At 36.9% G+C, this 15,786-nt stretch overlaps 1 protein-coding gene across 1 annotated transcript in view; it reads right to left on the minus strand.

Moving 5' to 3' along the window:
* Window positions 1–4,924: 4,924 nt before the first annotated feature.
* Window positions 4,925–15,786, minus strand: part of RAB27B (RAB27B, member RAS oncogene family) — a 55,503-nt gene continuing 44,641 nt past the window's right edge. The window contains exons 4-6 of the mRNA XM_045790141.2: window positions 15,375–15,478; window positions 12,090–12,213; window positions 4,925–11,016 (exon numbers count right to left, since the gene is read on the minus strand). Coding sequence (XP_045646097.1) covers window positions 10,830–11,016; window positions 12,090–12,213; window positions 15,375–15,478 — 415 coding nt within the window. The 3' untranslated portion in view covers window positions 4,925–10,829. The remainder of the gene's footprint in view (window positions 11,017–12,089; window positions 12,214–15,374; window positions 15,479–15,786) is intronic.

Genomic DNA, 15,786 nt, shown 5'->3' on the forward strand with positions numbered 1-15,786 from the left:
TTTTTTGTTTTTATTTCTTTTTACATGAAAATTATTATGCATAAGTGAACTAAGTCATTTTTATTTGATTGTTCATGACAATATAACCCATAATAAATGGATTGTTTTTGCCAGCAAACAGATACTTAGATAGCTCCCTGAATTTTTCTGTTAATTTCCCCTGGATCCAAATTAATGGAAAAAGTTATTAAGTTTTCATTCTGAATTTGAAAAAATAGTAGCATTATTATAAAAGTAACAAACATACTTCTCCAACATTTTCATATTTCTTTATTTTGAAAATCTTTACCTCCCCTCTGACCTGGGAATAATTATAGAATCTTCATCAAGACTGAAGTAGGGACCCAATCCATCAAGAACTGAAAATTCCTTCAACTAATGTCATCATTATCATTCCCCCCACTTGCTCCCTTCTGTACTTCCTTCCTCCTTTTCCTTTTTTAGTGGAAAATATTAAAGATGCAATAAAGATTTAAATAATCGTTGCTTTGTTATTATTAAAGTAGATACATATAAGTGTTAAAAATTAAACTAGAATTACAGAAAATTGGGATTTATCCTACACATGCAAGGTTAGTTTATCATTTGAAAATCGATGTAATTAACCATATATACATAACAAAGAAGAAAAACCATATAATTGTTTTAATAAGTAAAGGAAAGTATTTGACAAAAGCACCATTCATAATAAAAACTCAGCAATCTGGGAATAAGAAATTTTATCATTCTGATAAAGAGCTTTACAAAAAAAGCCTTCAGTCAATATAACTAATCATGAAAGACTATTGCTAAAATGTTTGCTCTCACCACTTTTCTTAAAGATTGTATTGTAAGTCCTAGCCATTGAAATATGTCAAGAAAAAGAAAAAGGAAGAAAAGGCATACAGCTTGGAAAGGAAAACTGTCTATTGTTGTTTTTCATATAATTGTTGATTTAGAAAACTTCAGTGAATCTACCAAACAGCTACTGGAGCTAGTAAGTAAAATCAACAAGGCCACAGATCACAAAGTTAAAATACAAAACCCAACATATTAACGGTTTGGTTTTGGTGAAAACATAGATAAATATATAAGTGAATGGAAAGGAGAATCCATAAATAGACCCATCTATGTGATTCATTTTCAACAGAGGTGTCAAGGCCATTGAAAGGAGGCAAGAAATTCTTCCAAATGGTGCTGAAAATAGTGCAAGTTTTGTATGTGAAAAAAAATAGCATTAATTCTTATCTCACACAATATATAATAATTAACCTGAAATGGACAATATACCTAAATGTAAAGTTAAAACTATAAAATTTCTAGAAGGTAAAGTAGTCAAGATACTTACATAGTCTACAAAGAGCACACCATAAAAGAAAAAAATTTATAATTGAACTTGATTAAAATTCAAATACTTTGCTCTTTGAAAGACACTACTAAGCAAATTTTAAAAAGAATGGGTGAAAATATTCACATGTATAGGATTTGTATTCAGAATATATAAAGAAATTTTAAAACATAATAATGAGAAGACAAACCAATAAAAAATATTGGCAAAAATGTTTGGAGAGTCACTCCATAAAACAAGATAGACAAATTACAAATACACACATGAAAAGATGCTTAATTCATTAGTTACCAGGGGAATGCAAATGAATACCCCTAAGAAATAAGCACCGAACATACCATTAGAACAGTGGAAATAAAAAGACTGGCCTTATTGAGCGTGTGGAGCAACCAAATTATATGCGAAAAATGGTACAAGCACTTCAAGAAACAGGTTGTTTCCTTAAAAGTTAACTTTTAAACAGGTGACGACATCACCTGTTTCATATAACATCGTTATATGAAAACAACAAAGTCGTTGAACAACACCTGCCATATGACCGCCATTCTTCGTTTGTTTTACCCAAGAGAAACAACAGCTTCTGTCCACATAACAAGGTGTATCTGAATTTTCATGGAACCTTTGTTCGTAATAGCCAAAAACTAAAAACAAAACAGATGTCCATTAACAGGTGAACAGGTAAACAAAATGCAGTACATCCATGCTTTGGAATAGAACAACAATAAAAAACAAAAAGCACAAACAAATGTATACAACAATGGATAAACGTCACATCATTATACTCGAGGAAAAAGAGAGGGAATGCTGTGTGATGCCACAGTGATAGAACAAATCAGTATTTCCCTTGGGACACAAGGAGAGAGAGAGAGAGAGAGAGAGAGAGAGAGAGAGAGAGAGAGCGCGCGCGCATGGGAGTACAGAGAAACATAGGGACGGAGTAGAAATGCCCGGTGTGTTGATATGGGTGATGTCACGGATATGCTCCATGACAACAATCAATACTTTGTACAATTTAAATATTTACTTCAATAAAGTAGTAAAAAAATTAACATTATGTTATTCTACAGCCCCCAATCAGGTTTTCACACAGGATTCAATCATTTTTTTTCTTTCAACAAATATTTATTGAGTGCTCTCTATTTGCCAGGCACTGTTCTAGATGCCAGGGCTATGACAGTGGAGAGAGAAGAGGGCATGCATGTGTCAGGGAAGAAAGAAAAAGGAAAAGTCTCTACCTTCAAGAAATATATTCTAGGGACAAAAAACAGAAAATAAAGTCAGAGATGTCCCATGGACTGTGAAGAAAAATAAAGCAGAACACAAGGGTCAGAAGTTACCAGCGGGGAAGGTTTGTGGTTGCAATTTAAAACTGGGTGATAATTTTAAATGTGTTAACTATGGATTGGTAATTTAAATACAATAGTCATTTTATTTTTTTTTAAAGATTTTATTTGTCAGAGAGCGAGCACAAGCAGGGGGAGCAGCAGGCAGAGGGAGAAGTAGGCTCCCTGCTGAGCAAGGAGCCTGATGGGGGACTCAATCCCAGGACCCTGGGATCATGACCTGAGCCGAAGGCAGATGCTTAACAGACTGAACCACCCAGGCGCTCCAGGATAGTTATTTTAAATAAGACCTCTCTCTTTAAAGATAACATTTAAGCAAAGACAGGAAGAAGGCTAGGAAAGTAACCAAACGAGAATGTTATTTGGAGGAGGGGTGCAGGAAGAGGCAAGCACAGGTGCCCAGGCTCCAGAGGACAGGCAGACCAGGCATGCCCTGGAATAGCCAGGACATCAAGGAAGCTGGACTGGCAAGTGAAGAATAAGTCCCAATATTGTCTAAATCATTCTCCATGCAACATATTCTTTCACGTTTCCTCTGTAAAAATCATTTCTTTTATTTGAATAATAAATTATCCTTCCAGTTCTTTGAATTCTGAGCATGGTAAGCTAATGAGTTTTAGGAATCTGTATCTCAGTTCTTGTTTGTCTATGTTTCCTAACATACTGAGAAAGCCCACGTTTTCTGGAAGGCACAGTGAAGGGGAAACTGCTCTTAAAACGTTCAGCTGAGTGGTCTTATTTTGACCCTATGCTCTTTGCCTGGAGGACTCATGAGGAACTGCTGTTGGAAGTCAAGGGAGAAGAGGGTCCAGGAAGTTAGGTAATGTGTATTCATAATCCAATAATGAACTAGCACGACTCCAAATCACTCCTTCTGCTTTATTTTTTTCATCAGTGAATGAGTCATGATATAAAATTCTCCGGAGAATCAAGCAAACAGATTGAAGTATCTATTAACCTTGCTGCTGCTTTTTTGTTTTTTTTTTAATCTTTTTGGTAAAGAAGAGTCACTTTCTCAGAGACCTACAAAAATGATTTATAGCTTTAATAATTTCGACAATCAGATTATTATCACAAAACATTTCTAATACCTATATTATCACCTTAGTCAAATTATAATTTGCGTATTGGTTTTGTAAAGCATAACGTACGTCACCTGAATGAGTTTTTAACAGAAAAACAATGTTCACGTTCTTAGAATTAGAATTTTATTTTATTTTTCAAGATTTATTTGAGACAGAGAGCACAAGAAGGGGAAGTGGCAGAGGGAGAGGGAGAGGGGAAGCAGACTCCCCACTGAGCACAGATCCTGAGCTCCTTCCCAGTACCCTGATCATGACCTGAGCCAAAACCAAGTGTGGGACGTTTAACCGACTGAGCCACCCAGGTGCCCCTAGAATTAGAAGTTTATGTTAGAAATGAAAGTGTTCTTGGTATAGACGGCAGTGAATAATCCAAACACCTTACATACAGTTTTTAAAAGATTTCTCTTTTCCTCATTAATGACAGTGAGTGTCAAGGTCGACATTTCCCCCCCCTCAATATGGAGCCTGCTATGACTATTTAAAAATCCTATAAGACCATCAGGAAAAGCAAGTCCTTAATGACTTGTCATAAATTATTTAAGACGAACCCAGGGGGTAAAAGATTCTGCCTATGTGAAACAGCATTATCGTTACCAGGGAGTAAAGTTGGAAGCACGGTGCCAAGCATTTATTTGCTTACAGTGGGAGAGCTGTTTATCTTTAAATTAAAAACCCATCATTATCTTGGCAAAGACTATCTAAGTAACATATGGAATGAGAGCGACTCTGGGAACACGGCAGCCTTTGCAAATGAACATTTAAAAGGAAGCTGTATGGCTGTGGTCTTGAATTGGCCTTGAACATCCATCCTTTCACCTGTCTGGGACTAAGGAAGTTACCATCTCTGCCTCAGCATTTCATTATGGGGAAGAAAAAGGTTCTAATATACCGAGGTGCTTATGTATCATAAAATAGTGTAACAAGTTAACTGTTAATTTTATACATATATCTTTCGAAATTATTAGAACACTTTCCTTGCAAAGCCCAGTCGATAAACAAATAATAAATGAAAAATTTTAGAGAGATGGATACAAATCACTTGGCTAAATCCCAATACCTATTTCCTAGTTCCTCGAGGGTACCACTTTAAATGCAAAACAAGTTCCAGGTTGAAACGGATTTAACATTCAACTTCAACACAGAAAAAAGTTTGCTTTGAGTACACAAAATAATTGATAAAAATGCATTTTTATTATTGAAAAGTGTGCAGAAACAATCACTGAATACAGTTCGCCACCGTAGTATTCAAACCCAGACACCACAAAATCATTGGATGCTATGATTTCTGAAGCCACTAGAACTTTGGTACAACAAAATAATGATCTAACAGTGTTTGTCAGGCACCACAGTATACTCAGGGGCACGCAGAATAAAAACTCCAGGTTTAAGGTTTTAATTTACATTCATAGCACTAGACAAAACAGGTCTGTGGAGATGACAGACAGAACAATCAAAAGTGCTTAGCCTAAAAATGAGAAGAGTATCACTTAAAGGTAGACTGCTGGAATACAGTGAAGCACTTCAGTGTTACGGTAGAACATTGTCTATTTTTAACACATTAAGCAGGATAACTTATTTCTCTTAATTTCAGATGCAGTCAGATCTTTTACAAGGCGATGGACACAAAAGCCCTACTTGTACAAGGAGGATTTGACCAAGTTGTAAAACACTATCTAGAATGCACTTGGACTCCTTGGAAGAAATACCAGATGACGTACAAAATGAAATAGAACTCATATTTTTCAATAACTTGAGATATATTAAACATTTTCAATCAAATACTATGACCTCAAGTTGCTAACCATTGATAGCTTCCAATTCCCCCTCCTAAAATTAGTGTTTTGCCCCTGCTATGTAATTTCTCCTCACCAAGTGGTTTAAACCAAGTGGCTTAAACTACTGTAATTTTTTATTATTCTTAGCTTGTGATAATAGTGCCTGTTTATGAAATGGAACATAATTTACAAACCAATTTCTTAGATTCTCCTTTGAGCCTGACATGAACCCTATGGGGCACACGGGGTTTATAAACTCCATATGAGGCGAAGCCACTAAGATATTTAATGACACACTCACGGTCCCCAAATTGTTCCTTCTGGCCACTTTCCTTTCTATAATACTAAGCTTCCCCTCAAAGAGCATTTGGGAAAATAACCTGGAGAATAAAAGAGTAAATATAAGAATATGTTCATACTTTACTAGGGACGGACACCATTTTGATGTTCCGGCAGACATAAGGACGAGAGCCATTGATTAAATAAGGGACCCATTAGGTTAAAGACAGACATGCCTGCTTCTACAAAATTCACTAATGATGCTTAAAGACTAAGTCAGCTGAGGGCTATTTGCCATGATTTCCACAACCTGTTGGAAAGAAAAGGAACCAGGAAACAAATTCAAATGACTCGATCCAAAGATGATTCCTTTGTATATTTTTTTCTTCAAAAGCTGACACCCTTTTAAATAACCCCCCTATTTTGTTGATAATATTTTTGCTTGTTTTTTGTTCTCTCTCTATACGAAGCTGGAAAATATCTCAACCACACACTGTTGGTAAAAGATGTGCAAAGAAGCATCTTTGTGATTCTACTCCTTGAAAAATTAGTCAAAGTGCTATTTATAAGAAAATTAAATTCAGACAGAGCAAACAAAATGTTTCAAAGTTTCCCACATTTTGATGCCACTAATGAAATATTTGGTGTTTAAATATTTTCATTAGCTTAGTTCTAAGGGCATAAATTTCCACTTGATAGATAAAAATGATGGATAAATATTTGCCTTGGATCTAGTTACAAACACTCTTCTTGTTGGTAATTCTCTTTTTCATTTTCTACTTAAAAATCAGCCTCAAAGTACATGGTCTTCTCTGTGTTCTGCAATATTGTATTCAGACAATGTTGAACTCTAACCTCTCTTTATAGTTCTTCCTTAACAATGTCATCATGGTTGGGTCTCCACCTAAGAATTCCAAGGCAATAAATTCCTAAAATCCCCTAGACTTCTAACAATGATTTTTATCAGTCCTACTCTATGAGACAAATATCTTCATGGGTTTATAAAGCATTGAGACAACACTCATCTCAGATAACACTCTATTTCTACTTGCCATGCTTAAGAGTTCAGCACTCTCCCCAGAAATAAATTTATATCATATTGGTCAAAGAGCAAGAAGAAAATAATAGTTTTTGGTGAATTCTCAGACATCTTTTTCAAGTATAGACAGCATCTTATCACCTTTAAAGATCATAAAGCTTTCCCTAAAATATTCGCATACACTAGCCTTCTTTTAAGCTTGGTGGTACAGAGTGAAAGACAACTTTTCCATCCCTTTGGCTAACATTCGCTCTCAGATCTCTCTTTTAAAGAGTTCAGTATCTTAGGAAACCAGAAGCTTCATTATTATCTCTTTACAGTTTAAGTTTGAGATTGTAACTCCAAGATTCTTTATGGATGAGAATTTTCCCTCAATGCTTTAGTATGGTACACATTGAGGGAAGCATATATACCCTTTTTTAAAGTGAACAGAGCTACAGAACAGTGAATAATTTTGTGTCATGGACACAGGTTCTGGGTTTCCACTCTACCTAGTTATTCACTATTACACACACTGCTTCTCTTTCTAGTCGACCAGTGTGTTCATGAGCTTCAACAAATATGGTGATTTCTAGTTGATTCAGTTTATAGAATATTTTGGCTGTTATTTATTTTTTAATATAGTCATGTACTTCTCCATAGTCAAGCTTCTGTCTCTTACAAAGGAGAAAAGAAAGGTCTGATTGAAACTCTTGCCCAGGTCATTTAACCTGTACAGGTTGGCAGAGAATAGCACACTCTAGAAGCATAACAAAGACACCCACTGATACACAGAATGGCCCACCTGGTGAAAAACAACCGATGAAATATTTACCTTAGAAAATGCTGGTTTTGAATTTTTTGCAATGTATAGCTGATACTATGGAAATGATAGCAAATCAACTCGAGTGGTGACTTGCAAGAATTCTAACACTTATGTAGGACCCACAAGCTCAATTTCTAGCACTCAGCATTTTCTCTGCCAATTTATGACTTGTGACCCTCGTCATACCAAGACAAACATGCTTTCTCAGTCATTTTTGATACATTTTTCAAAGGATTTTTCTTTTCTTGTATCAAAAGGTAACCTTGTACCTACTCACAGTTAAGTCTCGAGCGATGCCCACCCCCACTCCGTGAGAAGCTTAGGAGACCAGGAGATGGTGGTAATCATTCCCAGATTCCAATAACATCCTGTCCCCTTGCTGAAGATGTCAGAACGCCTTTAGTGTCTCTGTGAGACCTTCCTCAAATATATAACAGGAAATGAGCTATGCGGTTGGAGACAAGTTTGGTCATAGAGGTATTCGAGGCACTGTGTTAGAGCAATGTAAACATCAAACTAGTGTAAGCACTCCAGAATGATTTCTATATCGGAAAGGAACTTCATGTACATTTTAAACATTTCCCCAAAATACAGTATGGTTTATCAAAGCATTTGGGAGATAACAAGTAACAGGATACATCTTGGCTAAAAATACATGCTGTTTTGGGTTAAAGGAGGTATGCAATTCTTTAAAGCAGTTTGTATACTTCATGTTCCCAAATCAATTTGAAATTGTAAAATGAATTATACATAATAATTAATTCTGTAATAAGAAGTGAAGGCATTTCCAGTAATGGTGACATAGAATTTGGGATCAGATGTCAAACTCGAGAGAGAAAATATTTTCTTAGGTCAAGTATTTATTTATAAGTAGGACACTATTTTAAATTAATTTTCTTGTCTTCTTTAAATTTCATTCCTCTTGAGACTGTTGCCCAATAATTGTTATTTTTATAGGCAGAGTTCTATAATTATAGGCATCGTCGCCCTCTGCTTCATGCTACAGCTATCAAATAATGATCTTAAAATAGACCCTGAATAAATGCTTGTCAACTGGCAATGACAGAATCTTGGCAAAAGTCAGTCAGTCATATAACTGGAAAAAGAGTAGAAAACAAAAAACAAATCCAAAATAGAATACCTTTAGGATTTCATAAAGGCTAAACATGCCCTATCACGGGAATGCCAGAGACATCACAATTTGAATCCAAAGGAGAGTTGATAAAATGACCATAGAAGTTTACCAAATTTTGCCACAACAATGATAATATTGTTTCTGCTCACTTTTCTTTCAGTCAAAGCATCTTGGGTGTTAGTGAATAGCTTTCTATCCTCATGGCTCAGGAACTGAGGTCATGAAGTGCATCGTAGAGAAAAACAGCATTGGAGGGAATACCCAAGTATGATGGATCCTAGAAGCTGGCATTATGCTTCCAAAGTCAGAGGAACTGAAGAGTTCACACTGAGAATTTTGCAAGAACATTTTAGACAATCCCTTGGATCTGTGTTCCTAATAATGGATTCTATACCAGATGTAGACTCCGGAGAGAGGTTCAAGGGTGGGGATATACTCATGGTAAAAAGAGAAAACTTGAAGTGTGATGCCTTTGTTACTGATAAAACTGACTGAAATATTTAAATAATAGTTTAACAGGAGTTGCTATGCTTATCAAAAACAATGATTGAAAAAAACAATGTAATATCAGTTTAGACACAACAATAAGAAAAGGCAATGGAAAATCTTTTTGTAATGATTTTTAAAAAGAAAAGGCAGTTTTATGTAAAAATATAAAGTGAGTAACCAAATTTTTAGAGAGAAAATACACAGCTCCATTCCTGCCCTACCCCCAACTATAGTTCAAATGTGAGTATTTTGCCTTGGGCAAACAAAAACATATGTATTTTTTCATATATTGTAATATGGCATGAGGTATCATCAATTTTTATGTGATGAATGACATGAAAACTCAAGAGTGACCATAAAAATCAATCTATCATCCTGAAGTTGTTGATTCACAAAGGAACACACCTGTATTTTTGCAATTGATTCAAAGTCAGGGGTGGGTGTGGAGGGTGGAAGTGTGATTTAGAATTTCCCGTGCTTTTGTAAGTTAAACCCACAATTATTTGTCACTTTTTGTTTTCATATCACCAACATATTTTGTCTAAAAACAATTAAGGCTAAATAGTTTTTCTTGACTGCATTTTTGAAGACATATTTAATAAATGACAATCTTTAATTTCTCCTTGTGACCATTTACTAAGAAAAATGAAATGTGAAACTGAACACTGAACCAATTTCCAAAATTTTGTTTGGAAAGGGAAACTTCTGGAGATTCTCTTAATCCCAGCTGATAATGTCAACTTCTAATTGGCTTGAGTGAAATTTGGCTAAATGATTCTTCCAGACATCTGTAACAGACACATTTAATATCATTTGTCCAAATGCCATGGTTTCATACTTCCATTTTTTTCCTAAGGCATTTCTCTTGTGCTTTGTCGTTCACAGTCCTATTCTTATCTATCTGCCATTTATTAAGAATATAAAAATGACATTAATATACAGTCTCCCACATTTTAACAGAAGTCTGATTCACAATCTCATAACCTTACCAGTACTTGAGTCACCCTAGGACAGCTTATTGGGTGTACATAGTAATGTCATTATTAATGATCCATTTAGAATTCTTTATTGTATACCCATTTTTAGCTAATATGTTCCCCCAATGCAAAACTAAAAGTACAAATCAAATTCAATATAAGAAGTAAATCCAATCTTTGAAAAAAAATCATCTTTCTATATTCTCCCTTTCGTGGCCTATTCCTTTCCCCCATGTGACATGGTCATTTTTGTTCTGATTTAAAACTCACTGATATCATCTTGAATACTTTCTTATATACTCATCTTCTTCATAAAAAAAAAAAAAAATGAGCATCCATGACCACGAGATCACATTAGGAAATCTCTGATCTTGTTTGGAGGGTGCGTCAGAGACAACTGGTCAATTCTTTTGAACACTGTTGACTATTCTGGCTTCTTAAAATAGATTTTTCTGGCAGAAAAAGAAAGACATGCCATTATGCATGGTCTACTCAACAACAATTTCGTGGTTTGTCGCTGTTTTTTGGAAGTAATATTTGGGTGGGGTTTTTGATGATCAGTTCCTACAAAGGGTCTAGCAGCCGCATTTCTTCTCTGCTGGTTTTTCCCCATCTAGCTTTCCAGAGTCTCCATTGACAGTGTCGGGGACTTGTGTCTTCTCTACACACTGTTCCATTCGCTTCATGATTAAGTCCAGAAGGGTTTCCACAGCTTTCTCCACATTCTGGCCCGTCGCGGCACTTGTTTCGAAATATGGTATGCTTGCATCGAAGAGATGACACATATTTTTGAGAGGAAGAAATCGAAAAGACACAGACGTACAAATAAGTAACATTGGCAAAAACATGGCTGGCTGAGAGATGGTGAAGTAATCAGGGTTTTGCCCACTGAGATGGAAAGTATCTTGTTTTTTCTCAGTGAGTAAAAATTGATGGGCAGCTTTCTCGTATGGGTATAACCGATTTTATGGACAAGGAAACGGATATGGGAGGTACTTAGGAATTTGAAGCTAAGGCATTATCACTGTTTCACAAAAAAATTAAGAGGGTAGAAATACCTGAATTAGGGATAAATCTTACCATTAAAATATCACTTCCCTTCTAATCAATTATCTGGAAATTTGACTTAGAAATTAAGCAGGCACTGAATAAGAGATGCATGTAAATAAATAATTTATATGGAATCAAAAGTTACACATTTTTAAAGCTCTCATGGAAAATTCTTCAGTAAAAAATTGGCAGGTATGCTGAAACTGCTTTAAATTTAAAGTCTGTGTTGGAAGTCAACTTATCATTGTAGGGGAGTATTTCATTTTTTTTTTTTTTAATCTGCCACTTAGGCTCAGCTAAGATAAGGATTGCAATATTATGTCCTGGTCAGGTGTTATTTCTTAGAGTTTTACAGCTATTAGTGGAAAGGCAGCAGACTATCGTGCTGAAAATCATGAGCTCTGATCTCAGAGTGCCGGGTTGAATTCAAGCTCTGCTACTTACTAGCTACGTGGCCTTCCATCAGTTACTTAATCCTTCTATGCCTCAATTCTTCACATATAAAATGGGAGAACTCTAGATCCCCTATGTATGATCATGAGGGGTTAAAAGAGTTAAAGTCTAGGGACAGTTGTTAGTACATAAGGAGTATTCAGCAAATGTTAGCTGCTATTACTATTAAGGACTTGATTTAAAAGATCACATACATTCCCCTGAAAGATCTTTTTCATTCATGGGCCATTATTGACTCAAGGGGATTCCTCCCAGTATCCAGCTCATGTCCCTGCTCCATCACTAAGCAGTAGCGTGCACGGTCAGGTGACATGTCCGTGTCAAAGACGTACCCGTATTTGTCAGCCAGGTCCCGGGCTTGCCTTTCATTGACCTCCCCGTGGTCTGGCAGGTCTGCCTTGTTGCCAACTAATACTATATCTGGATTTTCACAATAAGCATTCGCTTGCAGTTGGCCTTAGGAAGAAAGCAGATGGACCCAGCACGTTAGTTATAAACTAGTAATGTCAAATGACTGCTCATACTTTGAACTCCTTTTCTTTTTTTCATACTTCAAATTCCTAATTTAATTGTTCACTTCGCTGCTTGCTAGTTACGTGATATAAACTTATATGATATAAAGTTACTTAACTTTACTCAACTGCAGCTTCCTCATCTGAATGAAGACGATGCTTCAAAAACTGCAGGTTGTGACTATGAATAATAATTGCTATGAAGCACCTGTATGATCACCTATCAGTGCTGTACATCCGGGGAAATGTCCTCCAAGATGGACATACTGCTTCATACTATTTGTTCCTCAAATATAAGGGAGATAATAGAACAGGAATTTTAAGTGTGTAAGTTTGCTCTTTCCTTTAAGAGGCTGCTATGTTTTTTTAAGTAGGTTCCATGCCCAACATGGAGCCCAATGCGGGGCTTGACTCATGAACCTGAGATCGAGACCTGAGCTGAGATCAAGACTCAGATGCTTAACTGACTGAACCACCCAGGTGCCCCAAGGCAGGTACATTTCTATCTCCTGAAGTCCAAGATGATGACCTATTAGAATAGAATGTTTCTGAACCACCACAAATTCATGTAGAAACAATTTTAAGACAGGTGACTTGTTTTTCTTTTTCTCTAGGATACACTGTGCAAAAGAGAGAAGAAAGAGGGAGGGAAGGGGAAAAGGAGGGAAGGAAAGAAGGAAGGACTGAAGAAGGGTTGGGGGAGGAAGGGAACAAGGAAGGAAAGAAGGAAGGAAATGATAAGAAATCTGTCAACCTACGTTTTTGAGTTATGGGGATTACTAATTTCTATCTCAAGGCATGCTGTATGCAACTTTGCCAAGGAGGAAGACAAGGCTTACCCTGTAACACTGATTACTTGGGTGTTAAAAATTAAAGTGTTAGGAGACATGCCAATTAATTATCTTAAATCCCAATAGTATCCTCCTGGATTTTTCTTTAAATAAGGAAGAATTTCATCTGCCTCAAGAAAGGACGAACAAATCATTCTCTGAAAGAGTCTAATAATCTTATTATCTCTTTATCTCCTCAGAATCTAATAATACCACCAAAATTTAGAGAAAGAAATAGAGTAATAAAAGAAAATGGAGACAAATCCTAGGATAAACACTCAGATGGAGAAGTAATGAAGGAAGTCAGAATTTGTCGGGATTTGTCCCCGTGGTATCATCTGTATTATTGAATTCACATTTAAAGCAGTTATATGTATTAATTATAAATAATATATAATAAGAAGAAATACATTTTTTTGAGTATCTATTCTGTGCTGGACACTAATCCCAGCTTTGGGCTATTGTGAAGGAACAAAGCCGACAAAGTCTGCACTTTCACAGAGCTCACATTCGAGTGGCAGAGAGTCAAAAGGACATGTAACCAAAGAGATACATAAGACGATGTCAGGCGGTGGCAGAAAGTGTACTGAGGAGATACAAAGTAATGAAGATTACTAGTTTATTTATTTTTTAAAGATTTTATTTATTTAAGAGAGAGCAAGAGAGAAAGAGCACGAGCAGGGGGGAGGGGCAGAGGGAGAGGGAGAAGCAGACTCCCCAGTGAGCCTGATGCAGGACTTGATCCCAGGACCCTGGGATCATGACCTAAGCTGAAGGCCAATGCTTAACAGACTGAGCCACCCAGGTGCCCTGAAACACACTAGTTTAGATGGGTAGTCAGGGAAGGCTTCTTCCAAGAGATAAAGAAAGTTTAAACAAACCCTTGAAGGAGACACGAGAACTGGCACACTCCATAAATGGGAGAAGAGAAACCAAGGCAGAGAAAATCAGAATGTGTAAAAGCCACAACGTAGAGAATGTGCCTTTTGTCCTGGGAACAGCAGCAGAGATGTGTGGCTGGAGGCCAGTGAGCTGGGACAGAATAAGAGTAAATTACACAGGAATCTAAGGCCTGATCGCCAAGGCCTTACAGGTGAGCGAAGGATTCTAGATTTTATTCCAAGTGAATTGGGAGGTCCCAGAGGGACTTTGAGGAGGGGAATAACATGATCCAACGTTTTTTGTTTTTTTTTTTAAGATTTATTTATTTATTTGAGAAAAAGAGAGAGCAGGAGAGAGAGAGAGAGAGAGAGAGAATGGGGGTTGGGGCAGAAGGAGAGAGAATTTTAAGCAGATTCCCCACTGAGTGAGGAGGCTGACTCGGGGCTCCATCCCAGGACCCTAAGATTATGACCTGGGCCGAAATGAAGAGTCGGATGTCCAACCGACTGAGCCGTCCAGGTGCCCCAATATGATCCAATTTTTAAAAAAATATCACTCTGGCCATAGACAGCCCCAACAAATCTAGAAATGACAAGCCTATCACCAGTCCATAGGACTGCTTATATATCCCATCAGGATCAAAATTCTTATTTATAATAAAAATGCAAATGAAATAGTCCCTTTAGTGCTACATCAATTTTTAGAAAAAGAAAATCAAATACTATTTTCCTATGCTGACATATATCAATCTGTCTTCAACAACTCATTGGGCTACTTTTAACTTACGTCTAAATTGTATCGATTTTTCATTTTAAGTCTTCCTTACATTTGAACATGTTTTTCCAAAAATCTAAAATTTCAGTGTGAGCTGATTGACACACAGTACCTTATCTTCATGTGGCTGGTCTGCTCTGGGGCAGTTTCTCACCAAATTAACCAACTCGTGAATTCATCCATTAGTTAACCCGTGCACAAGGGGATACATTTTTAGGTGCCAGTGATCCCTCTCAGAAAACACTGCTGCTTTTCTCTGTCTCTTTTCCAGATTAGATCTGGTAGCTCACACAGTTGTAAGAAGTCCTTTAAGACTTACTGGATAAGTAGAATTAGTAGCCTTTCAATTGCAATAATAAAGACCTTGAATATTTTATATATATATGTTGTGAGAGATACACAGGCTTCTTCTAAGAGTGTCAAAGGAAGGGACGATTCCACGCCACCTTCAGTGAGCCACGTACAGCCCATCACTTTGAAGGTGACACAGGGAATGCTAAACTCATGGATCCCAAGGTTAATCTGTGGAACCTAATCTGGTTCCATGTTTGGAGGCAAAGAAGCAAATAGAGCTGTTGGGGCCCAAAGTAGCCAATGCGAGTAACTTCATCCCACTTACTCATCCAGTTTCTGACATTTAAGAAGCTCTGTTGACTGGTGAGGTCAAACATTAATAAGAAACCCATGGCATCTCTGAAAAATGCAGTGGTGAGGCTCCGGAATCTGCCAAGAAAGCACAGTGGATAGTTCTGGAAGTTAGCCCACAAACATATTATGATGACAGTACACACAACACTTTTCCCTTTGAAATGTGAAATCCCCATGGCATCCCTTAGGGATTCTCCTGCAGAAAGAGAGAGTGGGCAGAAAGATTGCTGAAGGATCGGGGAAGGGCATCTGGTTGTAGACATTTCTTAGGACCACATCCTGGCTTTATGGTCTATGGCAATTATGCACACGGAGTTTGTAACCTTCAGTCACATGCTGGCTTACACAGCCCCTTGGCTTCTCTCTCTTGTTGGCTCGCAGAT

The sequence above is a fragment of the Ursus americanus genome, chromosome 19 (genome assembly GCF_024610735.1).
Source record: "Ursus americanus isolate L20-20 chromosome 19, mUrsAme1.1.p, whole genome shotgun sequence".
Classification (NCBI taxonomy): Eukaryota; Metazoa; Chordata; class Mammalia; order Carnivora; family Ursidae; genus Ursus; species Ursus americanus.